General features: G+C 43.4%; 1 protein-coding gene and 1 long non-coding RNA gene across 4 annotated transcripts in view; both read right to left on the minus strand.

The window, feature by feature from the left end:
• The window catches only part of LDLRAD3 (low density lipoprotein receptor class A domain containing 3), a 117,920-nt gene extending 100,966 nt beyond the window's left edge, over positions 1-16,954 (minus strand). For 2 of the 3 annotated variants that reach the window (XM_064512777.1, XM_064512776.1), the window contains exon 1: positions 16,806-16,954. In XM_064512777.1, coding sequence (XP_064368847.1) covers positions 16,806-16,839 — 34 coding nt within the window. In that variant the 5' untranslated portion in view covers positions 16,840-16,954. Of the gene's footprint in view, positions 1-16,173; positions 16,198-16,805 lie in introns of those variants that run through there. The other variant, XM_064512778.1, reaches the window with a different exon arrangement.
• Positions 16,955-22,243: 5,289 nt separating this feature from the next.
• The window catches only part of LOC112983079 (uncharacterized), an 80,095-nt gene continuing 75,150 nt past the window's right edge, over positions 22,244-27,188 (minus strand). Inside the window, exon 11 of the long non-coding RNA XR_010389428.1 lies at positions 22,244-25,794. This is a non-coding gene — a long non-coding RNA (uncharacterized LOC112983079). The remainder of the gene's footprint in view (positions 25,795-27,188) is intronic.

The raw sequence follows: 27,188 nt of genomic DNA on the forward strand, positions 1-27,188 counted from the left end.
AGATGTAAGAGTGATACTGTGTGAAGACAACAAATTAGAGCTGGCTAAAATTATTAATTTGTTCCAGATGTCATGCAATTTCATCTTTTTAAATTTGGGGTTTAGAAACCAACATTATTAAAGGAAATTTGCTAACTAGAAATTGAAACAAGAAGAAAAAAAAGCAACCTGAAGAAATGTAGTAGTCTTTAGGGAATCTTGCAAAGCTGCTGACTGAAACCAACAGTCTTTCCAGCCCCATCAGCAGCTGCTGGGGCTTTCAAGAGCTGTGGCAGACCCTCTGTTCATGGGGGGTATCTTCCATGGACATGGACTGGAAGGGTAATAAGCAGGTGAGTGCATCCAAGGCTCTCCTCCATGGGCATGCCACATTTGTCCATGACATGCTAAAGCACAGCCCAGAAGTGCCAGGAACTTCACTTCAAATTTTTGTTCTGAATACCTGTATTCACTGCAGAGGCAGAAGTTGAGCTGCAAACCAGGAAATTTCTGAGTGCTATGGCAAATCCTAAAAGAACAGCCAAGGATGGAGCAGCTCTCAGACTTTTACCCCCAACCTTTGCAAAGTGAAAGCTGCTATAGATCCTAGACACCCATCAGAGGGCTTCCAAGTCCTGAGCTCAGGAATGCAGACTCCCAAGACCAACACAGCTTCCAGCAAGTAGAGCTCACCTCAGAGCAAGAGGTGACTGCAGGTCCTGCTACTTCTGGCTGTCCCAGAGCAGCACAACCTGGAAGCAACAGCATCACCATGGGAAACTCCGAATGTGCACTGAATTGAAGACACCAAGCAAAACATTCCAGATTCAGGGAGCAAGCATTTGAAACACAGATCAGATCAGACAGCAACAAATTCCTAGGGACCGAATCTCCCTTACTTCTCCCCTTCTTAAGGCAAGAATCCCTCCTCATTCTTAAAAATTTGCTTCAAGTTCATATAAGTATGGAGAGGAAGAAATAGGTGGAGACAAGATCAGTGAAAGAATATCATGCTTACATTTACTTTTTGACTATCGTACTACAAAACCATCTTTTTCCTAAATTTGGAATTGTTTCAAGTTCAAAAAACTAAACACAAAAAAAAGCTTGTTTTTGAGAATCAGTTGTCAATTCATTCTTGTATTCAATGCAGTTTAAAACAGGGAGTTCATCCACTGAAATAAAGCCATGTAAGTTCATTCAAAGAGGAAGAGAATCAGGATAAACAGTCTCAAAAACATATAGAAATAGTACTAATAATTTGTAATATGTGTTTAAGAGATAGTTTCAAAGCAGATTCAGTTTTTATCTGTTTGCAGGAAAAAAAACACTCTAATGGCTCCTTGGTAAACTAGACTCAGATAAAACATATGCTATTAAAGACTGTGCTATTTATTAGGATGTAGCACAGCCTTTAAAAACTATTCAAATTGCTGAAGTCTGCACAGGTATTAAACAGTTTAGACTCCATAAGATAAAGACAATGTCTCAAACTAAAAGAACGGAATCAGAGGATATTATGATTAAGTATTTAAAGTACTGTTGTACTTGCTTACATTTGGACTGGACGAGGCATTCGATAACAAAGTCTTCCAGGAGTCCTAGGGGATAAATTGTGTAGATAAACCAATAGGTCTTTCCCATCACTTATTGCTATGCATACAAGACTGATATGGCATTGTTTCCTCATTTTTATTTTATTTAGTATCCTACACAGAACAGAGACTACCCTGTGCTAATAAAAACAACCACCACATATTTCCCTGGACATCTATTTTAAGTTCCCCTCTCCAGTGTCTGAACTGCTGCCAGAAAAGAAACTTGTCATTCTCTGCTCTCAGAGACCGGAGGCATTTCTCCTTTTCCAATGAGGAAACACTGGAAGAAGAATTTGCATAATCCCAAATCTCAGTATCTGATGGTATGATTTAGAGGATATTCCTCAAATAAAGAAAGCAAAATATATCTACAACTGACATTCACTCCAAAATAATGCATTCCCACTATCAGGAAAAACATCAAAAATAGCCTACGCAATTCAAAGTATGTAAGTGGCAACTTGGCCTTCTTAGCCAGGCCTATATACAACAGCATCAGACAAAAGCCATAGATCTTTAACCACTTTGAGCACCAGCAGGAAGAAAAGACAACAGTCCAGAAGAAGCCTCTTTATCTGAGCAACTAAGAGAAACAGAGAAGTGGCACCCAGTGAAGGTGTGTCACACACACAGGTCTGAGCCCTCCAACTCCAGCCTTCCCACAGTTCAGTCTTTCACTGACAAGCAATTGCTGCACAAAGCATTCTGCCACTCCATTTCACGCCGTTTGTCCTACTCTTTTTGCAAGATCTTCCTTTTCTTTGTGGCCTTAGGGCAGAGCATCCACAGAAGAGCAAAAAGGCATCTGAACAACTCCCACATTAAGGCATTTGCCAAAGCAGTGAATTGAAACTGACAGGGGAAGCACACAATTTGCTGCTGTCCTACTTACCAAATCAATCATAAACTAGCTCCAGCAATTAAGTGATAATGAATTATTGATACCACTCACTTGGGGGAGCTGAGCACTTACTAGCATTTATGAAGCTGAAGAAACTGCAGGGGAGCAAGTGCTATCACCATTCTATGTAAGGCACAAAGTGAGGCAGACAGCAAGCAATTTGCCTAATGTTATGTACTGCCAAGGATCACTGTTATCTCTAGGATGTTATCTTAGCTCTATTTGTACCTGATCACACATCACCTTGATTTGTGTCCCAGTCTACCCACTGTAAGATATTCCCAAGTGTGCTAAAAACACAGTATGTTCAAGGGAAAGGGTAGCAAAAGAAAAAGCCAGGGAGGAGGTGGGGAGACACAAATCTCCTACATCTCAGTGGTGGCAGGATTTGTCCCAGAGAAATCAAAGGTGGTCTTCACCACCATTGCAAGATACATGAAGTCCTGCCTCCAACTTAGCCAACTTTTTTGCTAATGCATTCAACTACAAACTCAATAAAAAGTCCAGGAATCCACTCACAGATTTAAAACATTCCTAACGAGCCGCTCAGGACTGTCAGTAATTCATACCACACAGCCACATTTCCTATCACTAATGCGTAAAAGTAGTCTGTAAAAGAGGAGAAACTCAGTCTCCTCCTACCATCCCTCACACACAGACTTTCCACTCATGTAATTATTTCTTTGTAGCATCAAAAACAGAACAGATACAGGAGGACAGGAACATTCACTTAACATTGTGTTATCTACTCCACCCCTTCCCAATTCTTTATCAAGCTTACTGGATTGACAGTCTTACATACTGTCTACATGTACTTACTTAAGCCTCTTGCACTTCTAGAGCTTTCACTTCCAATGGCAATTTCAAGAGTTGAGGCAGACATGGATCCAGCATTTCAAACTGATGGCCATAACTCATCTGACCGAAGTTAAACACCACGATGGTTTAATGCTAGTGTGCCAACTTCTAATCCGCTCCCCCTGACAGGAATGCTAGTGATGTAAGCTGCAGGAGGAGGAAGATTGATGCTGGTACTTGCAACATACTCCAGCCTTGTGGATAGGATCTCTCTCAGGAAAGGGCAGCTTTCTGGATGGAATTTAAGACCAGAGAGGTTCAGCTCTACCACAGATGTCTTGCATGATCATACTACTCTGCTTTCCTTGGCCTCAGTTTTCCTTATCTGTTAATGATTACTAATGCCCTCCTATCCCATGGGAATGCTGCAAGCGTACATAATCCATGTTTGCATGCTGCTCTGATGCTAAGGGGAGGGGTACCTGAAGATATACAGTGATCAGTAGTTTTCCAAATATAGAAGTTGGTTTTTTTTTTTTAAGAAGCACCATGACAAAAAGCAAAGTATCAATATCAAAAGCCCACAGCTGCATCTGAATAGTCTATTCCTCAGCAGTAAATAGGCAAAGTCATATCCAAACTCTTTGATCAGCTACGCAGCTAACATCCAGTCCAGGGATTCTGTTTAAAACATAGCTGGGTCCACCCTGTAATGGAAGAACTTGGCCTCTGAAGCTCCTCAGTCTACTTAACTATCACGTAGGCCTAGTTCACACAGTAACTCTATAGGGATAGGTAGTCTGCTGAACCTAGTAAATTCAAGTCATTTTAAAGTAGGACCATTAATATTCTTCTCTAAAGGCCTTTATTTACACTCACTGGAGCTTGATAAGAACCCCTGGCACAGTGTCAATTTTTGTTTTCCTCTTGCAAAAATACACACATACATTTGTTCTGCTTAATGAAGAGGGGTGGAGTTCCTTGGGGAGGAGGAAAAGGGGACAACTTGGGAAACTTGCTTGAAATGTGCAGTGTCATGATTTGTTTTTAATTTCTCCAAAATGATTTTGCTCTGCAAACATGCAATGACTAGTTCTTGATACAGCTACTTATACCTAGTTTCATTTTGATGACCGAGCTCTCTCATTCAAAATGTTCTCTAACCAAAACATCTACTACAAAATATGTGTACAATAGTACACATTTTCCAAAACAACGGACCACCACATTCCTTCAAAAAACTGAAACAAACACCACTGGGGTATCTACTAGTCTATGCCAAGTTCGTTTTATTGTAGGGATGCCAAATTGCTTTTTAAAGTAGTTTGGAAGGCTCAAATTTTGAAATGCCCAACTCATCCCACCTTAGAGGGTAAGATCTGCAAAGGTGGAAAGTGTGTCCTACTTCCTAAAGGTCATTTGCCTTAGAGGCATTTAATATCAGGCATGCTTCCCTCCCAAGACAATCACCAGATATTTTAGAAGTTTAAGTCATAGAAGTTCTATTTTAACAGGCTCTGATAACACCTGAGACTATATGGCATTGATGGATATGGGCTTAACAAGCAAAAACAGAAAGACAAGCTGGAGTGGATAGCTATCTACAAGTTTTGCCATCATTCTTGAAAGCTAATTGACATATGCTGTGCTCATCTTACAAGCGAGGAGGAGCAGCAGAGGCTATTTACTCAAAGCTACTCAGCGCACTGGCCAGACAGCCAACTCAGAAAGTTAGTTACCAATTCTAAGCTCAGATTTTACTTCCCATTAGACTTCATTATCTTTAAAATCAGCAAATAAAACCTTCAGGAATTTAAAAATTGAAGATTAATCAAGAAAACCTTTATTTCACGATCTAATCTGAAAGATTAAAAAAGTGACTGTAAACCGTGTAGCTCCCTCCATTTATGCTTTCTCTTATGTTTCAGCAAGCTCCAACGAACTCAGCCCACATTCAATGGTATCATAAACAGGCTCAAAGGAAGTTACACTGACTGCTTCCTACATAGAAAAGTCTTTTGACAGAGGCAGGCTGCCTAACTTCGTGAATGCTGATGAACTACCAAAGAAAGCACCAACACTGCAAAGGAAGAATTAGCTAAAGCACACTTTATAGGCTGAACAGTTTCCCCATGATATTATTTACAAGGAGCAGCAACAGCCAACATGCAACTCCAGATTCAGTCTCAGTCAGGACCAGAATATCCTGCCAGTGATCAGAACTGCTTTTTATATCTTCAGATTTCATTTGACTCAGCTAATTGGATATTAAGCTCCAATAAGGTGGACATTTATCTACAGATAACACAAGGAAAATGGAAAGTAAGCAGCCCGAGGCTATCCTGAAGACTGTTAACCAAATAGCAAGCCAGAGCTCCATTAAAACAATTCATCAGAAAACCCATATAGTCCCTTGGCAGATTTTCAAGGATCCCATTAGAAATTTTCAGGATACCCAATCTGATTAGACACTAAAATGTAGCTCATGTAGAAGTCATTAATAAGTAGAGAGCCCTCAATTTGAAAGCTTGAAAGTTACCAAAGCTGTTTCAAGAAGAGACAACAGGCATTTCCACTATAACTAATGTGCATAGTTTTGTGTAAAAATAGTAAAAGCTTTCTGTTTTACATATAAAATATTGAGACTGATAATAAGCTACAGGTATGCAAATCATTGTCATCAAGTACGCACTAATTCTGGGTGCTCTCTGCTGACGTAACTAGGAGAGGGATACCTTTATATGTTACCTCATCCAGGAACTCCAAATCAGGAGTTCTCCTTGAAATATCTACTAATATCTGTTCAAAAGGACAGCCATTTCAAACAGATCATTTAAACCTACAGTGCATCAAAGAGGAAATTATACTATAAAACACTTCTTCACTATATTTTATTAAAATTGGAAGGAGGAGGAGAAATGGCTATTGTGCACTAATCCTTAATGGACATGTAATTCAAGTATGAAATAAGGTCACTAACAATTTTGGACTCATTCTGGAAGAGAAAAGTTGCAATGAAGAAATATTTTTAAAAAGCTAGAGTGATGCTGTTGGCAATTTTTATAGGGAATAAAGAGCTGACATCATTCTACTTCAAACTTGCAATTTAGGAAATAACATCCCTCATGGAAGATTTTTAATGTACAGTTGGAACTGCCAATTTTTATTGTCCACAAATAATATGAGGAACCCTGCTAGCAATGTCCTTTTTGTCTTCTAGGTACTCTGTTAATACTCTATCTGAATCATCTTGACCTTTGGTCAAAAGCACAGTCCTGTTCTGTTAAATACACTTGGTTATTCCTTTTTCAGAGAAAGAAAAAGGCATTGATTCCTCGAACTCATACACTGCAGATTTGGGGTGAAGCCCTTGATAAACTGACTGTAGAAGGAAAATTACTTATTTTCTTTTAGAGCTCATAGGCAGAAACATCATTTGATTTTTCAAACTTAACTTCATGCTTTCTGATATCCAAAGCTGGTACATCCCCAACATTGAAAGTGGCTAACACAAGTGGAGGTAGAACTTACCTTTTAAGAAATGGCCAGCAAGCAAAAATTTCTTGGAGAATGTAAACTAGAATTCCAACAGGACTCGAGTTAATAAAGGGCAAGTTTATCATGCAAAAGCTCATGGTAAAGTGACTGATCTATTTCATTTACAGGTTTGCAATATTTTTTTTAAATCTACCCTTCATTCTATGCAGGCTTTTATTTCATTCACAGTCATGCATTTGAAATTCATTCAGCACTTAATGAAGTGATGTGACTAACATCAGCCTCATCCAATTTTTCTCTCTCTCCACTTTCTACTTTTGGAAGGGTGTCTTAAAAGAAATAAAAAGCCTATTTTGAGTTTGAAGAGACAATAATCAACACAAACACACTCTGTTGTTTTTGTTAGCCAATTTTGTCCGATTAGCTGAATGATTTTGTCTTAAAACTGATTAAGCAGTACGTACAGGTCTTCCAGACTCCAGGATTCCCCAAGTGCGGTTTGCATTCTGTCAGCCCTGAGTGGGTCTTGACTTCAGCATCTATATTGCCTCTCTCCCGTTACATGAATGGGCAAAGTTATAACCTCAGTTTAATATGATGTCAATCAAAGTCTTGATAAGGCACGTTCCCTATAATTGTTCAGGCCATTGCAGGTTTTTAATCCCTCTTCAGCCCCATGATCAACATACTGATAAATTACAAACAGCCCCAAATTATGCAGGTGGATGGCCATTCTCCTCAAGACAAAATGCATGCATGCATTTCAGGTTCCAGCTGGACCATATATTGGTTTTAGAGGTGTGCAGTTCCACTCAGTTCCCAAGACTGCATAGCTTCGGCCCTAGCTGCATGAGCAATTCATCCTGTTGACAGGAGACTTGTTAGCAAGTTAAAGGAGTATTTTGCCTTTGAAGTTCATTGTCATTGCTGTAACGTGTTTCCATCGGAGGTTAAGTGCTGAGTCTATTAATATATCTGTTCATGAAGAACTGATGTGCTTTGTCATGCCTAGCAAAGGAAAGCTATTCTGCATATTTAACAACATTAAGAACTGTTCTAGCACATTTCATATCAGCATCTCTATTACAGTGCCTACGTTCACAAAATATTTAGCCATTTATACTTGCACGCTTTACACTGTGTGGCAAGAAATATTAACTGTATTTCATGAGTGATTTGTAAGAAATTGAGTAATTTCCTCAAGATGCACAATTCACTTGTGCAAGAACCTAGGGAGACTAACTCTCACGCACTCTGCTCCAACCAAACATCATCTTCCAATCTCTGTTAGAATAGAAGATCCATATAGCCCACATCCTGACTTCAACACTTCACAGCTAAGCAATAGATAAGGGGAAAAACAGGCAAAAAAGAGCAAGTTCAGCAGCATAAGATCACCCTGTGGGTCACAGTTTCCTATGCCAGAGATCTTATATTCCATTGAGTATGCAACGTAACATCCAAATCAAAAGAGGAGAGATGAAATGGGCCACAAAATACAAGGAAAGCAGGCTTGCTACAGAACAGCGGTACAAACTGGGACACTGGACTGCAGCTGCAGAAAAAAGGAGGGAGAGCAGTGCAGAGCACTGGCAATAGATAAAGATAAGAGAAAGAGGACACATTTCACAGCTGCAAGTTTGCCCTATAGAAACATATAACCCTCATATATACAATCTCAGCACATATAGAAAACGATATGCACACGTCAGCTTATTTCTTTTTAAAGCAGAGTGCAAGGCCTGAGGAGCAAACTGATGCCAAGAACTATGCAATTGTGCAATTTCAGATGAGGTCTCGAGGCACAGATTAAAAGAGGAAGGAGTACTGAGGTACAAGTAGTAGGGAGATGAGACAGATGCAGAGAGAAGCAAGTGAAGACGAAGTCATTAACTTGCAGCTTCAGAACAAGAGAACAGGGATACAGGCAGAGGAAAAAAAGGGAAAGAAGAAAGAATTTGACAACAGAGGGGTTCAGAGTCTTAAAAAGAATGGTTATTTTAGCTGCAGAGTTTTAACTAAGCATATAGAAAGACCAGCAGAAATATTTAATCGCCCTTGACATAACTCATTCTCGTGTCAGAAGACCAGCAGAATATAGCCTCACGACTCCAAACTTGGAACACAAGCTTCTGCCAACTCAGATAACAAAATAATTGCTGTGGCTGTTTGCTGGCAATGTTCTCTGTGAAGCAGCCAGTAGCCTAGCAGGTTCAACACGCTACTACACAATAGTTACCCATGAACAGCAAGTCCACTGGACAACTAACAGTACCATAGATTGCCAACTCTTGCCATGCCTTACCAAGGAAAAAGAAAATGCAGTTTGTCAAATCTATAGAGTTTCATAATTATGTCAATTTGTGGATCCATATCATCTGTTTCACACTTTTCTAAGTCTGAAAATCCTGTTTGAAAAATTAATTAATTAAATTAAAAAATTTTAATTAATTAATTAAAAAATTAATTAATACTTTACTGTAACAGCAACGAAAAGGAAGAAAAAGGCAAATAGGAAGACTTCAGAAAAATTCATAGCATCAAGGAAAATATTTACTTACCTTGCACCTAAATTTTACCAGGGGAAGGGAATATTTCTACAGGGAGAAGAGTTATTTTGAACATTAGAAATATATATGCATGTAGCTATTTGTAGCATAAAGCTGACTAAAATTAGGGTTCCATAGTGCTAACTGCATAAAAGAAAGACTGGAAGACTGACAGCTGTTGTCCAGAAAACTGATTAAGCTGATAAGGAGGAGGTCAATCTGGTGGTGAAAGAAAGAGAACTTGCCCGAAGTCGCACTGTTGATCAGTTATACAACCAGCAGTACAACCCAGAGCACCAAGACCCAGAACAACTCCTGGCCCAGCAGAGCACAAGTCTGCCACCGACATGGACTGGCTGACAACTTGTCTAGAGCTATAAATGTCACCTTAATTGTTAATAATTGAGGTAACTTCCTGCAAAATATATAAAGTATGAGAGAAGACTCCAGGGAAAGGAGGAATTGGAACAAGGAGAAGTGATACTTAGTAGCCAGAATTCACACCTTAGTATTTAATAGGACCTCAACCTACCTGTTACAGTAACCTGTTTCTTTGTTGTTGTTTTGTTTTTAAATCAAAAACAAAGATAAATGCACTCAGGAAAACATTAATTAAATAATTTAATAACTAAAAGGGAACTTTCCATTCAACAAACTTAACTGTTTCAAAATACACCAACAGATGCCACCTCATTTGACCTACCTCAACTGATTTAATTGGTTTCCATCTAAAATCTTCAATAAAAGGAACTCCCACACCAACTGAATGCCAAAACAGGAATCTTCTCCTCCCCCTCCCCTTTTTCTTTCCTTGCACAAGGAGCCATCTGGAAGGAGAATCTGTCTACTAAGCAGACAGAAGGTAACATCACAGTATCAGAGACTCATAGCGAGGTATGGGACTATGGGATTTTCTTTAAAGAAAAGAAATCGGGATCCTCACTGGAGAAAAAAAACAGTGGCCAACAACAACAATCTCAAACTGAAAAATTATGGTTTTGGCCCTTACTGAAACAAATACTATTTTATAACACAACAGCACATTTCAACCTAAGCACTTCACAATCTTTAATAAATTAAGCCTCACAGGGTGCCCGAGAGGTACAATATCCATTCTATAACAGGAACCTCCTGGTTAAGGGTACACAGTATCAGGACTTCTCTAGATCTGCCACAAGTTCATTACTCCTTAGTCCTAAATGACCCTACACAATGGGTTAAAGGCTTGTCCCCACAGCACAGGCAGCATTTTAGGGTACTTTAATGGCAACATCACCTTCCATTCATTATCTCAGCTTCCAGTTCACAACAACATACATCACACTGCCATTTATGCAACTGTTCACTCATACACAGAAGACACCTTTACTTGATACGTTTTAACTGTGCTCAAGTTCATAACTGTTCAGGCCACTGCAGGAAGAAGGCTTAAAAACCAGAAGAGGCAAGGTTCTCAATGACTGCTCCCATGCAAACTGCTTCCATTTTGAGCGCATTTATCTGGGTGCATTTGATTACCTACCCACATTATTCCCTAGTCTTTAAAACACGTTTCTAATGCTAACAGCAAGTATTCCTTACTCCTCTCAAACTTTCAAAGAGGACATGCTTTTGTAAGCAGCAGCTAAATTAAATATCGCCTTCCACAAGGTTTTTTGCAATCAAGATATGAGTATCTGTGTAAGCAGCTAGAAAGAAGAACAAAGAGATCAGTAGCTCAGTTTAGGAATCTCCTCACTACCTCACATTTCTCGAGCACAAATTAAAGCACTCACCAACACACACCAAAACCAATCAGCATTAAACCATCTTCTCACTCAAAAGGACTTTCCTGTGCTGATAGTCAACACCAGCTGCAATATAAGGTGGGCTTAAACTGGCTTTTAACCTGACACACTTTTACCAGTGCAAGAGACTGCATGAAAAAGACTCAAAAACATGATCAAGTTACTTCAGTCTAACAAGTTTCTACATGTCAAATAAGCAAGTATCTGGATACACACTCTTAGTCCATAGCAAACCCAATGTAAAACACACAGCTCAAACTTTCCATCTAGCTTGTATGTGTATACATGTGATCAAAGTTCTGAAAAGCAAGCTACAAGCTAAAAGTTGTAAGAGATACTCATTTGGTTAGGTGTTTTCTGCCCAGGTTTTTTTCTAACTACATTTAAATTTTCACCTTGTATCTTTTTTTTTTTTTTTTAACATAGACAAGTTCCTCCTCAAACTCTTCAGCAGTCAGTAAGTTTATTATAAGAAACTGATTATACTAATGACAGACTATAAAATTCCCTTCAACCATGGTCTACTTATATTTGAGGCAAAGGGCAGTCTGTCATTCAATGTTATACTTGAAAGACACCTTAAAATACATCTCATCATTAAAATTGGTTTCACTTCAAACACCTCATTCTGCATCTTGGCATATCCTGTTATGAGATCTTGCCAGAGTGGGAGAGTTTTGCTTTAATACTTAAAAATATTAGAACAAAAAAAAAAAAACCAACAAAGCAAGAACTGCTGAAGCAGAAGGTCTTTCTCCCTCTTCACCTTGAAAACCCACCTGTTGACAGGAATTGTTTTCAAGTTCAACCTCCTACTGAAGGCAGGATATCATCAGCTTTGAGCTGCAGCAGGTAGGACAATGACAGCATATAAGGTCTTCTACCAATCTGTAAAAATCACCATTACCTCCCATAACAGAGAAAATACTGAATTTTAGAGCTCTGCCATCATCATCACAGATCTCACTCCAACATGCCTGCTACATTACTGCATTTCTGCACAAACAGACACAGCAACTACGGGACCAGAAAAACCACTGAAGCTGTTCTGCTAAAATTTATTGGTTTAAAAAAGAAATCTGTCCAGAGGTGATAAGTTAATTTTGTGTCAGGTCTTCACAGACGATTGCCCTTAAACTGAGAGATGCTTGAACCTCAGCTCGCTCCATTATTACGGCCTAAAAAGCCATCATCTGTCTATTATAGGGCCCACCAGATTAACAGCAAAGGGAGCCATTTTATTCTTCACTGGTCAATAACGAACATACAAATGGAAGCAGGATGCAAGGCAACCTTTCTCACAGTAAACTTAGGTACATGTTATAGTATCACCATGAAAGCTTTCCATCCAAAGAAGTACTGAGCTCGCTAGCCTCCCAATGTATCAGACACTAAGCCTGACTAAGCTTAAAACATTTTCTCTCACATTTATACCAAAGGTGCATTTTCACCATCTATTTTATAGTCAACAACAATCTCCACTTCCTATCGCAACATGTGGCTGCAACACTGCAATCACATTTTCAGCCTCACAGCCCTCAGCAATTGGAGGCAACAACAGTCAAGACAAAGTTGTGACAAGCAGGACAGCTGGAAGATCCCAAATCTGGCAACTCCGCACACCTGAGGAGCAACAGGAACAGGCATAGCTCTAGCCAAGACCTGCTCCTTTCCCTGCCACTGTTAGAACTCCCTGAAGTTTATGTGAAATCCACAAAATAATCACTGACTTCCTTCAGCCCCTGCCTCAAAAATGTAATTGCAGGAGTAGAGTCTGGTGACTAAACTGTTCACACCCCAAAAGCAAAGGAAGCAGAGACAGCTACACACAGCTTGACAGCATGCATAACACTTTTGATAGGAACAGAAAGAGTAGGATAGCAATTGTCTAAAAAGGAAAGCTTTGGCAAACAAGCTCAATCATCAAACACCTAATAACTAGAAACTGATCTGGGAGAACCTGGCTGTGGGCTCTGTGTCCCTGGTAGAAATTCCAAGTATTTTCCACACAACCCACATGGAGCTTTTCACTAAGATAATACCACCCGACTGTTCTCACCATCACTGCTGGCAGATTTACTTCTTCAGCAAGTATCCAGTGCCTGCTGTGTATCACTTATTTCTCCTATTAGCTTGCTGCATTGGAAGATTCTTGACTTGAACGAGGACTCTTACAGTAGCTCTGGCATCTCTAACCCCCTGACATGCTACAAAAATCCACAGCTGGCTAATGTAACAAAGCAGAAAAACACTGGTTGTGACGAACTAGACCCTACAGACTATATAGAACTGTATCAAGAATAACAAATAAATGTACTGTATACAGAGGGCAGACATGAGTCTCCAAGTAAACTGGTTTTCTTGCCCTCTTTACGCATACAGCAGTAGAGAAGAAGGGTATTAAACAGTTCTCTTCCCATACAGTATATGCAGTCTTTCAGAAACTTGTATTAGAAGCAATATCTCCAAGCGTCAGTTCAACTGAAGATCCACATAAGGAAACATTAAATATTTCCTTAGTGCATACAGAATTTTCACACTGATGGGCATTACACAATGCAGGCTAATGTGGTAACATTACTCTTCAAGCAACTCCTATCCCTGCTAGGTTTGGGGATGTTTTGGTTTTTCTCCAAGCTTTTGAAATGTACTAGCAAATCATGATGAAGGCACACAGGTGCAGCCCTGTGTGTTATGTTTTACATGGGGCCAGGTCCTGATTTGAACAGCATTAGTCCAGAAGAGTGGTGGGGCAAGATGGAAAAAACTCCCCCCAGCACAGAGCAAGCTAAGTATATTTTCTAAGAAGTGTAATACCTATATCATATATTTGGCTTATTCATCAGAAAGGTCTTTACATTGGACTGTGACATCTTGGAGACCATATGTAGGAATTTCAGCTATGCATTGCATTCTGACTCTCCAGCTGTTTGAAGATGGACATTTTTAAGACCTACTTCACAGCTGTAACAGGAATAAGGTTTGTTGTTGTCAGAAAAAAAGCGACCTTCCTTTTCAGTTCATATATAATTTTTTAAAGCAGCTCATTTAGCTAAATGGTAGTGACTCTTGCCATCATTTCCCTCCATAGCAGAAGATATACAGGTTAAAGGAAAAAAAAGAAGAAAAAAGCTATTTTCAAAAACCTATCCGGTAGTTTTAGGTTTCTTTGAATAAAAAGCAAAATTCTTGTCTTGAAGATACAGCATAGCAGCAGTCAGGATTATGTTCAGAGTTAATTCTTCTTTTAGGGATCATCTATATTTTACTGGTTTATACAGCCATAATGTATATGCAGTTCTCCTCAGCAACCCTTTCCTAGGCTCACTGTAACTTTGTATAGTTCAGCTTGTATTGAGTAGCACAAACCAGGGAAGAAGGAAAACATAGAGGTCTGTTTTCCAACTAACAAATCTCCTACACTAACTCAACCTGCTAATGTTGTTACAGTCTGTTAACTGTTAACACCTGCAGGACCTAACCTACATCCAGGAGCGCCTGAGCTGACAAGGAGCCAAAGTAAAGCACTGGGAACAGGGTCAGAGCGCGGCAACACAGGGCAGCAGGAGGGGACGGGACCTGAGCACCAGCTGGTTACACTGGCAAGAGCACGGCAGAGGGGAGGGCAGCCGGGCATGCACGTGTGTGTGCTCACACGGGAGAGCTCGGGAAAGGAAAGGGAATCAGGGAGTTCCTGCACTGGGAAAAGAGGTTAAAGCTTCAGATCAATAGTCTTTTTCTTTCTTTCTGTTCAATTATCAGTTGCAATGTTAAGTTGAAATTAAACCAGCCTTGTTGCAAGTTCAGACTATCACTCGTTAGTGTGAATTTGTATCACTTAACAAGATAAAACCCTTCCTATGCAAATAAGGCCTTTCATGATCAAAAGCAACATTTGATCCAACTATACTATTAAAAATAAATATCCAAATGAAAGATCAAACTTGGCCTTGCAAATTCTCACTGACACAATCCAAGACAACAGTTATTTCTGCACACTAACAGGAACAACTGTTTAGATAGAGAGTTGATACAGTGTTTATCTTCTGTTAACTGAAACTGATCCCCCAGGGTTTCGAGGTTTCCTATCCGTACCCAATAAAAGACTCAGCGGGGAAGAAGTATTTTCAGGAGTTATCAGAACAAAAATTCAGAAGAGACTGAAAGCGAGGCAGAGACTAATTCTCCCTGTGGGAAGGTTGCAGGGGTGCCAAAATATACAGAGGAAGAAACATTTATAAAAATTCCCCAAAGATCCACTACTCTACTCTTCAAAAGAAAAACTGAACACATTCAGAAAAATTTTCAGGAAGCTCTTTGAATCTGCCCCAAAGTAAGCCAGAGGTTCCAGTGAAATAACTGTAGGGTAACTGTTGCACAAGAATGGCAGGCGGAGAGCTGAAATACTGACTTCCATAAGAGAAACAGGTCTTATTTGTCACTGCCCTCAGGGGAAGATGGAGTAAGGGTATAGGTGGGAGTGGTTGGGAAAGCTTAATATATTAAGATGAGTATCTCATAGCATGGAATCTTCCATGTTGATATAATGGTGATATTACAGGCAAATATATTCAAACACATGGAAACATACACCTAGCTAAGAATAATGAGGTGTAATTTTGGCAACACTACTGCATTATAATGGAACTTAATAAGGAGTAATGCAACACAATCTAGATAAACAAGCCCAAGCTTTGCCTGAAGGTTTCCAAATAAGGAACTACTGAAATAATTACAAAAAAGAAACCCAAACTTATATAAGAACTTCACAAGCATTATGAATGTTGCATCTGAAGCTTGAAATTATGTAATTTCAAAACAGTGTAGGTTTCATTAGGCTTCCAGTCCTTCCTACCCATCTAAATCCAGCTGAAACCAAAGTTTTACCACAGAAGCTGTGAAACTTAGGAGTCCCTCATGACAACAAATACTCTTCAAAAAAGAAGAATTAAACAAAAAAAAATTCAGTTCCATCATCCGAGTTTTACCCACCGTGTGTCATCACTTCATTGCCAACGGGCAATTCAAAAACAGACACAGCAGCATGAAGCCAGGCTACTTACACTTTCTGGAAAAGCGCCTGCTAAGATCGTGTTGCAGAAATAATTCACACCTGCAGCAGAGCTGCAAAAAACATAATCAACTCGCCGACTTCGACAGACAGTGCAAAAGCAAAAAATTTCTGCAAGCATAAGTTTAAAAAAAAAAAGTAGAAGTGTCACCTTTAACGCCCCAAATCAGGCTGCACACGCACTACCTGCGTTTCACCCCTCCGCGCTCCCCAGCACCCGCTACCTGCGGCCGAGGGGAGGCGGCGCCGAGGCGGCCCCGCGGCGCCAACGCCCCGACCCCAACGGCCGGCGCGAGACACCGCCCCGGCCCCGACCCCAACGGCCGGCGCGAGGCCGCGCGCTGACACACGCGCACACGGCCGCACTCACGCGCACGCCCGAGGGGAGGGGAGGGGAGGTGGGGCGCACGCCCGAGGGGAGGGGAGGGGAGGGGAGGGGGACACCCGCCCGCCCCGCCGCAGCGGCAACCCCCGGCTCCCCCCACAGCGAGCCGCCGGCGCGGCGCGGCGGGGGAGGGGAGGCCGGCGCCCCCCGGCCCTCCCCGGCAGCCGAGGCAGGCAGGCAGAGAGGCCCGGCGCCCTCCCCCGCCGCGCCCCAGCTCCCGGGCCGCGCCGCGCACTCACCGGCCGAGCCCAGCAGCAGCCACAGCAGCCACATGGCCCCGCGCCGCCAACTCGGGGCCGCTCGGCAGCCCGGCCCCGGCGGAGCCTGCGGCCGGCGGGGCGGCGGCGCGGGGAGGGCCGGGGGCGGCGCCCGCCGCGCTCCGCTCCGCCCCGCCGCGGCGACCCGCGGCCTCGCCCCGCCCCGCCCGGCCCGGCCCGGCCCGGCCCGCCTGGCGCTGCGGGGCCCGCGCCCAGCCGCGGCCGCGCCCAGGCGGCCGTTGCGGGGTCCGAGCGCGGGGCGCTGCCGCCCGCGGGGAGCCCGGCCCGCGCTCGCTGCGAAACTTCTCCGTCTCCCGGGTGAAAAACGCCGAAGTGCAGCTCGGTTCTGGCTGCAGCCTCGGAGTCCGCGGGGCTCGATTACGGTTACATAACCCCTCGCGCTGCTGGTGTTGTTTTAGGCCATCTCGTGATTCCTTGCAGCCCGACTCACGACACGGCGCGAGTTCTTGTTGGCAGTTACGGGGCTGCTCGCTGCGGTGCGTCGCGGCAGCGCTCCCGGCCCCTGCCAGCGGTCCGGCCTCCCCAGCCCACTTGCCCAACAAGCGCCCGCAGCAGCTTCGGAGCACGGTGGCAGGGAACCGGGGTGTAGGACCCACGGGGCAGGACCTGTGGAGGTCCTGTAGGAGCTGTGGGGTAGGAGCCGTAGCGCATCGTACACCAAATCCTCCATTTTCCGCGTATGGAGAGCAGGGACCCATCTGTGGCAGCCCGGACAAATGGGTCATGGACGGCCAGGGCTGCAGCTCTACAGACAGGACGTCCACGCAACTAACTTCCCACGGGACAGAAACGCTGGCGCTCCCACGATACTCCCCAAAAGGCTCTTTCCGCTTTCTGGCACGTGCTCCTTTCATCTTCCTTGAAGAACCGGAAAGCAGCAGACAGTTTCATTATAGCCAGTCAATCACAAGCTAGCTTGTGCAATTTAATACCCTTGCAAAAGTAGAAAACGCGGCCTTCAGGAAGCTTACACTGTGTTTTCAGTTTATGGGCCCAATCCTGATGCTGCTTAGCTTCAATGGGAGGAGGAGCAGCCTTTGTTTTAGGAACATTAACTTTCAATATATAATGACCAAGAGTGAAGAAATCTATATTAGCTTGTAAGCTATTCTGCTTTTATGGGAAAATCACTGTCTGTTCATTAAGTGGTACCTTTGGTTTTAAGGTATTCCCCAGTGCATGGCAAGTACATAAGTAGATCTGCATGTGTGCAGAATAAAGTTTAACTCTCTAAAAAGCTCACAGCATATATTTAATAGCTGAAGAGAAATGCTTAGAGCATGAGTTCCTTTAGCTAACAATTAAAGCCAGTTTATAACAGCCGAAAGCTGCCAAATGGTTTCTAAAATTGTGTTCCACTAATCTGCACAAAAATACTGTCGCATACAAGCAGAATTCTTGTAATTCATGTTTAATATAGTCAGAGGAGCTTGTGAAGTAGAGATTTATTGATGAAAATTTCACATCACTTGGAAGGATGAGTGTAATTTTTTACTAAGAGTTTTATTTGAATGTCTAGATTTAGCTTTTGTTACTTCTTTAATGGAATTTTAACCCCTAATAGTTTATTCCCAAGTGGAAGTCAGCTGGGAACCAGTTCCAGAACTGAAGCCTGGATTTGAGTGGTTTCTGACCCCTGAGGGACGCGGCTGTGGGAAGCACGAATTTCCTCCAGCTGCCTGAGCTCAGATCCCTGCTGGGGTTCCCAGCACAACGATCCTGCATGACCCACCTCTCCCCTCGCTCGGCTCCAGCCAACTCTCCCCAGCCAAAAAGCAAGATCTTCCAGTTCGCAAACTGATTGAAGGGGAAGCTCTGGGGCTGTAAATATATTTTATTCTCCTCAGCTTCTCAGGCAGCACAGTACAAAGGATCTGGTCATATTCCTGGTTACCTTGGGGGTGGTAGGTGATATGATTAAAGGGTAATCGCTGCAAACCCAAAGGTCCAGCAAGAACGAAGACGGGGGGAGGAACCCCAGTAACCTGCTCAGTGAAACTGCAGCACGCTGCATGCGTTACTCCAACGCCCGTCAGAGCGGGCTGACAGACCTTGCTGCTAGACCTCCCTGGCATGAAACCCACCGAGATGAGTCAGCCGAGAAACTCTCCCGCAGTGGCCTTAGCAAACTGAAGGTGGTTATTGCCTATGGTATAGGACATGATACAGGAGGCAGCAGGAAAAGCTTTTTGGGAATGTGCTGAACTTACTATGCGATGTTTAGGGGAAGGACCAAAGGTGGGAAAAGGGAGGGGTGCAAGGTGGATCAGGGAGGAAGACACACAGGAAATACTGGGAAGGGGCCCGAAAAGGGCTGGTCAAGCATAGCTGAGCCCTGTGCTTGGTCACCACAGGCTATCCTGTATTCTCATTAAATCTTATTTCTAGCTATGTTATGTGTACGTGCACTCTCTTTTCTGGGTGAGTACGTGCAAACACTAGTAAGCTTCAAGCTGGATTAGCCAGCACGTAGGGTAAGAGGCCTGAGCACCTGCAGCTGGAGTGGGACCACAACCGTGGAGGCTTGTAGGTCCAAGTGCCAGCCACTGGGGAGACCAGGGGATCTGAGGCCAGTGGCTGGAGAGGCCACGTGTTCATGACCAGATGCGACAGGATCGCGTTCCTGCTCTGCACGTGTGTGTGAGTGCTTTGTGTTTACGTGGTGGTTGGTAAAGGTGCTGGTTTCTGCCAGTATTGATCTCTCCCTCTGCCTTCACATCACCATATCACAGGGACAGGCATCTGGTTTTGCAGCCGGAGCCCTAGTGTGGTCCCAGCTCTGCTGCAGACTTCCTGTGGCCCCGAGCAACGCACTCTGTCAGCCTGTGCTGTGACACCTGAGGAGACCAGGAGGTCACACACACTGCAAAGGTGTTGCAATGATACAAAATTTTAGGTTGCTCAGAAGGTAGCTAGGTATGAATGCGTAACCAAAACGCAGGGTACCAGCACAGAGGGATGATCAGAGCAAACAAGGAAATACATTCAGAAAAAAGATTCTTCTCTTGCTTTTACTAGCTTCACAGCATGTTGTGCCAGAACAACGAAAAACTGTGCTTGGCCTGTGGTCTTGGCAGGATCCCTTACGAGAAAGCTACTTCTTGTAACTTTGTGCACAACTACTAAGGGCTAGAAAGGGAAATTTTCTTCGGAGCCAAGCTTGTCAGAGAAGGCTCGTTCATATAAACACAGCTGACGCTAGCCAAAGCTTCTGGTGCTTCCTTCAGTATTCTAAAAGATGTGGGCTTTTTTTCTGATGGGTTTTCATTTCCAAATGCACATTCTCCTTCTGCCCTACCCTGCAATGAAATCATCAGTCTTCTAATTTATAAACACCCCGATCTCCTGACATCAAACACTGTTTAATAAAATTGTGTGTGATTGTGGTGTCCACATGGCTCAGGTAGCTGCACTTTTGCACCTGAAGGTTGCAGGTGACTTCAGAGGAGCTGAAGCAGGCATAGACTTAATGGGAATGCAAAGGAGGCTGGGGATGCCCCGTGTGCATGCGTGCCATCCTGTTAGGGCACTGAACTAGCTGAAAGGGCTATACAGCCTGACAGCTCTTCCTCTGTGGGACAAGGGTTGTTCATAAATATGTTTCAGGGGATCTATATTTTCAGTGGCATCTCTAGGAGGTAAAGGTGCTTGGCATGTTAGAAACTGGAGCTCAGATTTTTCATTTGTCATGTCGGACCAGTTTGGTATACAATTTATATTTAATTTCACAATCATTCTTATAATCTAGAAGTTTGATTTTTTTAGGGAGTTTAGACTGGTTTGAGGCAAAGGAGCAAAATGCAATAATGTCTCTAGATGCAATCTAACCTTGCTGGCTGCAATCTGGAAATAGCACTCTGAAAAAAATTAATTCTAGCACTCTGAAAAAAATTAATTCTAGTCATTTATATGTGTCATGCCCAGTGACTGGATTGATGATGATGAAAAATCTTGTTAATCAAGAACAAAAATTTCTAATAATATATTGCAGTATTTTGTATATGACTGACTGCCACTTAGCAAGCCAGTTTGACACTGTGCTTAGCAACAGCTTTTTGATGGATTCAAAATAATAATAATCCAGTTTTTAATATACTGCAGCAAAATGATAAATGTAGATCCAAATACATCTATAAATTTGTCATCATCATTAACATTTATCAAATTAAACAGGCACGTTCGCATATGTGCATATACCCATCTACCTATTAGAATTCATCTCCATTACAGCTTTATCATGTTTTGATCTTTCATTCTGCATGAAGCTTGAAGCTCTCCTGACTATTGCAACATTATTCTCTTTGGAAAACGGAGTTGGAGCTCAGTTTTCAAAGGAAGAGTCTTAACAGACATTCAGGTTCCCTCGTATCACTCATATGCCTCTCTCATGACACCTTAGCATGTAAAGAAATATTAAGTGTAGTGTTGATATGGTACCCACCAGTAAGCTTGTTGAGAATATAAGGATTAAACTGAAAGCAAGGAAAAGGTTCCAGCATGGAAACTTTTTCAAAAAGCAAATTGACTATTATGAGAGTGTGAGAAAAGCATCCCCATCCCCTGTACACCAAGGGTTCCTGAGCCCACAGCAGCAAGACGCACCTGAGCAAATTACTTCACCTTTCATCGTGCTCTAGCAGTGACAGGCTTGGACTCAGGCCTCAGTTTTGCCAATGTCACCTGCGTCTGTGTTCCCAGCAGGCTGCTCCTCACAGTTACGCCGAACTGCCTGAGGCACACCACGGTTAATGCCAGGAACCGTCTCTGCGGGTTCAAGCTCCTCTATGTTGCACACAAAGTGTTTGAATGAGCATCCAGAAACAGTGTGTTATGAAAGACCCAACCCAGGATGCTCTGCTAGTCCAAGCTAAGGTGGCCTAGGAGTTAAATGCTCTTCTGCCAGGCCCTGGGTTCAGCATTTCAGCCAATGCACAGAGACCGTAGCTCACTCTGCTCTACAACAGCCGCTGGATTGTCTGTCCTAGCGCTATGGAAAGGGCAGGCCCCGAAACTTGGATCCATTCATTCATTTTCATTTTATTCCTCACACATTATCTGCCTGCAAAGAGCCCCCTGCTGCGTAGCTCCCATTTGGCCCGAAATGTGGTTGTAATGGCATTCTCTGCTTGTGACTCAGAAACTAGAGATGGAAAAAGCTTCTTGGGTCAGTTTGCTCATACCCCTTGACAATGCGGGACTGTCCTCTACTGCCCAGTCCATGTTTCTGTCCGCTGCCCAGGTTCCTGCTTCGGCCCCACGTGAAGGGCAGCCCCTCTCCTCCAGCAGCCTGCCCTCACCCCAGCAGGGCTCTGCGTTTAGCCTCTTTCCCTCCTTCCTTCCCATCACAGCTTGACTTCCTTTTCTACCTCCCACCTGCCTTCGCTCAGGATTATGTTTGGCCCCACACAGGATACGGGGGTGGTCCAAAGATCCTTATCCTCCCTTTTTTTATTCCACCAGCATAATCTTGGGCTTCCCCAAACAAAGCTATGATGCCTGTTTTACCTTTTAACCTTATTCTGTGAGGACTACACTAGCAGATTCAATTGCAAAATAAAAGCACTTTCAAAAACATGCATCCTTGCCATTTTACACATTTATAAATGTACATTTAAATTAGGCATTTCTATAGTTACAGTTTTCTAGCTACAAAGCCAGACAGAGATCTCATTTGCAAGCCCCCTCACAGCCCGTCATGTCAGTTTTACTATACTTGACCTTCTGAGTAGTTGCACTTTCTAGAGGGAATGATCAGAAATCCGTGGCATTTGGAGGGCTTTTTTAATTCAAAAAGTAATTTTGGTTCTTCAGTGAGAGTTTTATTCATTACCTAACATGTCAATATTTGCAATAAACTATTTTAGAATAACTTATCATAGACAGCTTGTAGAACAGCAAGACGATTATGTTGTTCCCAGCTCTTCCAGTCACCTCACGGACAGTTAGCATATCAACACTTTCCGTTACTGTAATGGGCAGTGTGGAGTTTCCAGGCTGCTTCCAGAATCCAAAGTAAGTGAAGACAAGTGGCCAGAGAGGATTATTTGGCAGTAAAATAGATAAGTAATAAAGGAATGCCCAGATCAATACCTCTCCCCTAGCAGGACTGCAGCAGTCCAATTATCCCTTGAAGAGGTTCTAATAAATAAGCAACAAATAAATAACTAAAAGTAAATCGGTATGCCTGGATGATGAAAAAATAGTGCAATTTGCAAGGAAATGTGGTAAAACTGAATTAAGTGTGTAAATCCTCAGCTAAAGTAAAGTGTTACACCACCTATGGTATTTATGCCACCTGAAAGCCTGACAGTTTAACTCATGGCTCTGTTTTAACACTTATTTCAGAATTAGAGTGCTGCTCCTTTGCTCCAGGTCAGGAATAAACACATCATGAAAGCCTCTTTTTATATGCATATGGATTTTTTTGTATTTTCTCAAAACATTTGGTGCTATCTCACACTGATGCCTTTGTATATGCAATGGAGGAAATGCAGCAAGAAGCAAAGAAGTCATAAAAAATACAGGGTGGGAGTGAATGGAATAGCCAGGATCCTAGAGCTGTCATAGGAAAATAAGATCTAAGCTAAAATTGAATTTTCTGAGTGCCAGGTCCTAAATTTATTCTTTTGGAATTGAACCCAGGGGTCTTGAATCAGACAAGCTTCCCAGGAGCTTCAAAGATGGTCTAGCCCAAGAGAGGACTTCACGATTAGATAAGAGGTGAAGAAAGGAACCTGTCATAGCTCTTCTTAGCCCTCCTGAAATGCAAGGCAAAAAGATGATGGGAGAAGCAAGTCCATATGGTGTTTGCAGTTCGTGGTTGGAATCCCAACTGGTATTTAAAAACGGTGTTTATTTGCTTTCGTTAATAAGAGAAAACTGAAGGCTTCTTTATCCTAAAATGTTTACTTAAAATATTATATTTTTAAAAGGTAGTCTGGAGTTCGTCCAAGAGTCAGTCTTTTCACCGGCTACCATTCTTCACACTGTTCAGGGATAAAGTCTTCCTAGAAAGCACTTCTAGGGGTCATCTGACTTTTTAGATGCCTGCTTCAGAATGAGGTAAATCCCTACCATTGCCCACTTTTCTCCACTGAACAACTAAGAGGCGTACAGTGCCGGGCTCAGGTGGAAACAACTGCAACGGAGATGTCTTGTGCTCAGAGGAGACACCCCCCCGCACGGTGTGACTGCTCATACATTTAAAATCACATGTGGCTCTGACTGTGCCCAAAGTGAAGCGTATGCTCTTCACTGATCCAGAGCCAGCACCCTGCGGAGCGGGTGCCCAACCCGGGTCTCCCACCGCTCTCCTGCCCTGAAGTGCAGCCAGCTCCCTGGAAGAGGTTTGCTTGCAGCAGTGAGTACAGGTTCACACGCTGCGAAGTGTGGGAGGTGCCACAGAAATTAATGACCCGCACAGGAATGTGTCCAGGTTCCTCTAGTTTTCTGAAGTGTCGAGGACTCTTCAGTTATTACAAGGACTCCTTAATGTCATGTTATAGTAGGTAGATAGGAAAAGCAGAAAATCTCATGCTGGTTGTAGCGTTAGTGCACTTGCTGTAACACCACTGACTGGAGGAAAGTGCACCTCCCATTTGCATGCCACAACTTTTCCTGAAAACTCAAGACTTAACTCAGAAATGAGCTGGCTTGTATGGCCAGAGGTCAAAAAAGGTGCTCAAAATATTGCATCTCTCCTATCCTAGTGCCTCACAAAGCAAGTGGAGTAACAGCTGAGTGAATCTGGCCCCAGATTTGCTCTCTCACCCCAACTGTGCACAGTAGAGACATAGTGATAGTATAGATTTAGGTAAGAGGTATTGCTCACATACCCGTTAGTCATTGTGACTATTTGTGACAAGCGCAGGGCGCTGGGAGGGAGTCGGACCCGGGCTGTAACACAGAGAAGTTCCTGCTTTACACAGGAGAGCGGCGGGGTACCGAAACGCTCACAGTTGACGGTTGCCTCAGTCCGCGGGAAGTGCTCAGCGAAAGCCGCCTGCTGTGTCTGGATCGACATAACCAGGCTTGTCAGTCACCTGCGAGCCGAGGCAGCGTGCAGGAAGCACAGCCGGATGACACGGCCATGGTAGGAAAACGAACATCGCTGGCATGCTGGATCTAATTTCAGCATCAGGCTAACGATGTGACTGAAGCTGAGCCAGTAGGAAATGATTATGGCCCAGATTAGATTAGACACGCAATGTCAGGATGGCCCTTCTCCTGCTCACCCCAGCGTGCATCGCCCTGCCCCAGCGCACGCTGGGCAGCTGCTGGACTTTGCCCCTCTCCCAGGCTCTCCTTAGCACAGAGAAAAAAGGAGTTAATGAACTGATACTACATCATCATTGTCAAAATACTTTCAGCCAAACAGTAACTAAACAGGGAGCCAGGCAGTAAGAATGGTAAGAAGTAGCTATCAACATCAGACAGTTTAAAATCATCAGGTCAGGACAACTTGTATCTGACATGTCATTATAGATGGTTACCTTGCATCACTCCTGTGCCAAGTAAAGGGTAATGGGTTAAACCAACGTTTAGGGTCTGTCCTTTTGTTCTGATGCAGGAGTCAGTGTTCCTAAATCAGCCGTACAAGCGCCGTACAGCCTAAATGCAAAGACATACCAAACACCCTTAATAACTTCCAAGAAATATTTTGGGGAGAGGGGATGTTCTCAGAAGACTGTAACGCTCCATTAACAACAATCTTTCCCGCAGCCTGCAGGATTGAAAAAAACTTTTTCAACTGTAATATCACTTTTCTCCCTTACCTCTTACCCTCTCTACTTCCCTTTTGGTGGCTATACCAGGGAATTTTTCATAGCATCTGAGATTCATACTTAACAGTCTGTCCACATGAGTGTAGGAAACTGTAGGAGTGTAGGATTGTAGGAAATTGCTGCGGAATATTCCTACAGAAACATCAGAGAAATGCAAAAGCAGACACCTGGAAAAGAGCAAGAAGGATATTAAAAATGGAGAACGCACCTTTGAATTTAACCTGCATGCAGGAAAGAGAGTGCAAAGACTTAAACTGGGACAGGGAGAGTAATTTCACACTATGGCACTAGCTCAGAAAGTCTTTGCTCTGGCAGCATATTGGAGTGCTGGCATCAACATTTCCCGCATGACACATATTAGTTGACCAAAACGATATGCTATTCCATTAATTTTCTTTTTGGAGAGCTCTGTTGCCCCTACAGTGTGACCACAGCTAATCCCCAAAATTTCTTTGCGACTCATTTCCCCTTAATTTGCCTGTTGGGATGATAGGTTTGTGAGTGCTGTGCAGCGTGTGACTATTTTGCCTTAGATAATCAGAGAACCACTTTGGGGGAGGCAGGCGTTTTCTCCCCCCGCGCTCAGCACTGCTCAGGGAAGTGGCCTTGCGTGGTGGCCACAGCCTGCAGATACCGTGAGGGCTGGTCCCCCTGTGGGGGAGCGACGGGGTCATGCCTTGCTCCCCAGGCCGCGTCCCTGCCTCTCGGGCTCATCTGGGTGCTCCCCTCACTGCAGAGACGAACTTGGGCTGCCTCTATTTACATCAAGTTGAAACAACTCCTTCAGCTGGGCCGCCCGATTCAGAAAGCACTCAAACAGTTGGAGAGGGTGCCTTGACGGTGGGGGGGAGCCCCCTCAAAAAACCCCTAAGGGGTATTGCAGCACCTCATGCAGCTAGGCACATGCCCAGCACGGCTCCTGCCTGCCTGCAGTGAACAAGCAATATAACCAATTACTCTTCCCACTGCTCTGCAAGGCAGCGCGGTCAGAAACCAGAGCTGCGCGAGGGCTTATCTCTAGGGACAGCTTTCCCACAGCGAGAGGAGAAGGTGGAGAGAGCGGAGGGACGCGGAGGGGCTGGGGCTGCCACCCTGCACGCTGCTGGGCATCCCATACGGGCAAAGCCAGCCCTGCATCGCCGCAGGCCCCGCACGGAGAGTAACCAGATGGCGGGTATCAGGGCCCCGCCTGCATTTCATCTGACGAGACTTAATAATATTCTCAACCTGATGTGCCTAAACACACAGCGCTGCCAGTCCTTCTGTAACAGGCATTATATTATTATAAGCATTTATCTTAGGCACCCAGAATGCAGACCCTGTAATTAGAGTGCAGTTAAGGTCAGACAAGTGATTAGTTAACAATAGTTTTCTGACTCAGCTTACATGCCTGGTTCATCTGTATTCAAAACAATTTAGTTTGCTGACAGTCATATAATTTTCTGCTAGGTAATCCCAAACATGTGAGTGTTTAGCCATGATATCTTTTTAAAAATTATTAGAAGCTGAAGGCTGCATTATTGTTCTCTCGACGAAGGTTTCGCGTAGCTCGCTATCTCAG

The sequence above is a fragment of the Dromaius novaehollandiae genome, chromosome 5, assembly GCF_036370855.1.
Source record: "Dromaius novaehollandiae isolate bDroNov1 chromosome 5, bDroNov1.hap1, whole genome shotgun sequence".
Taxonomy (NCBI): Eukaryota; Metazoa; Chordata; class Aves; order Casuariiformes; family Dromaiidae; genus Dromaius; species Dromaius novaehollandiae.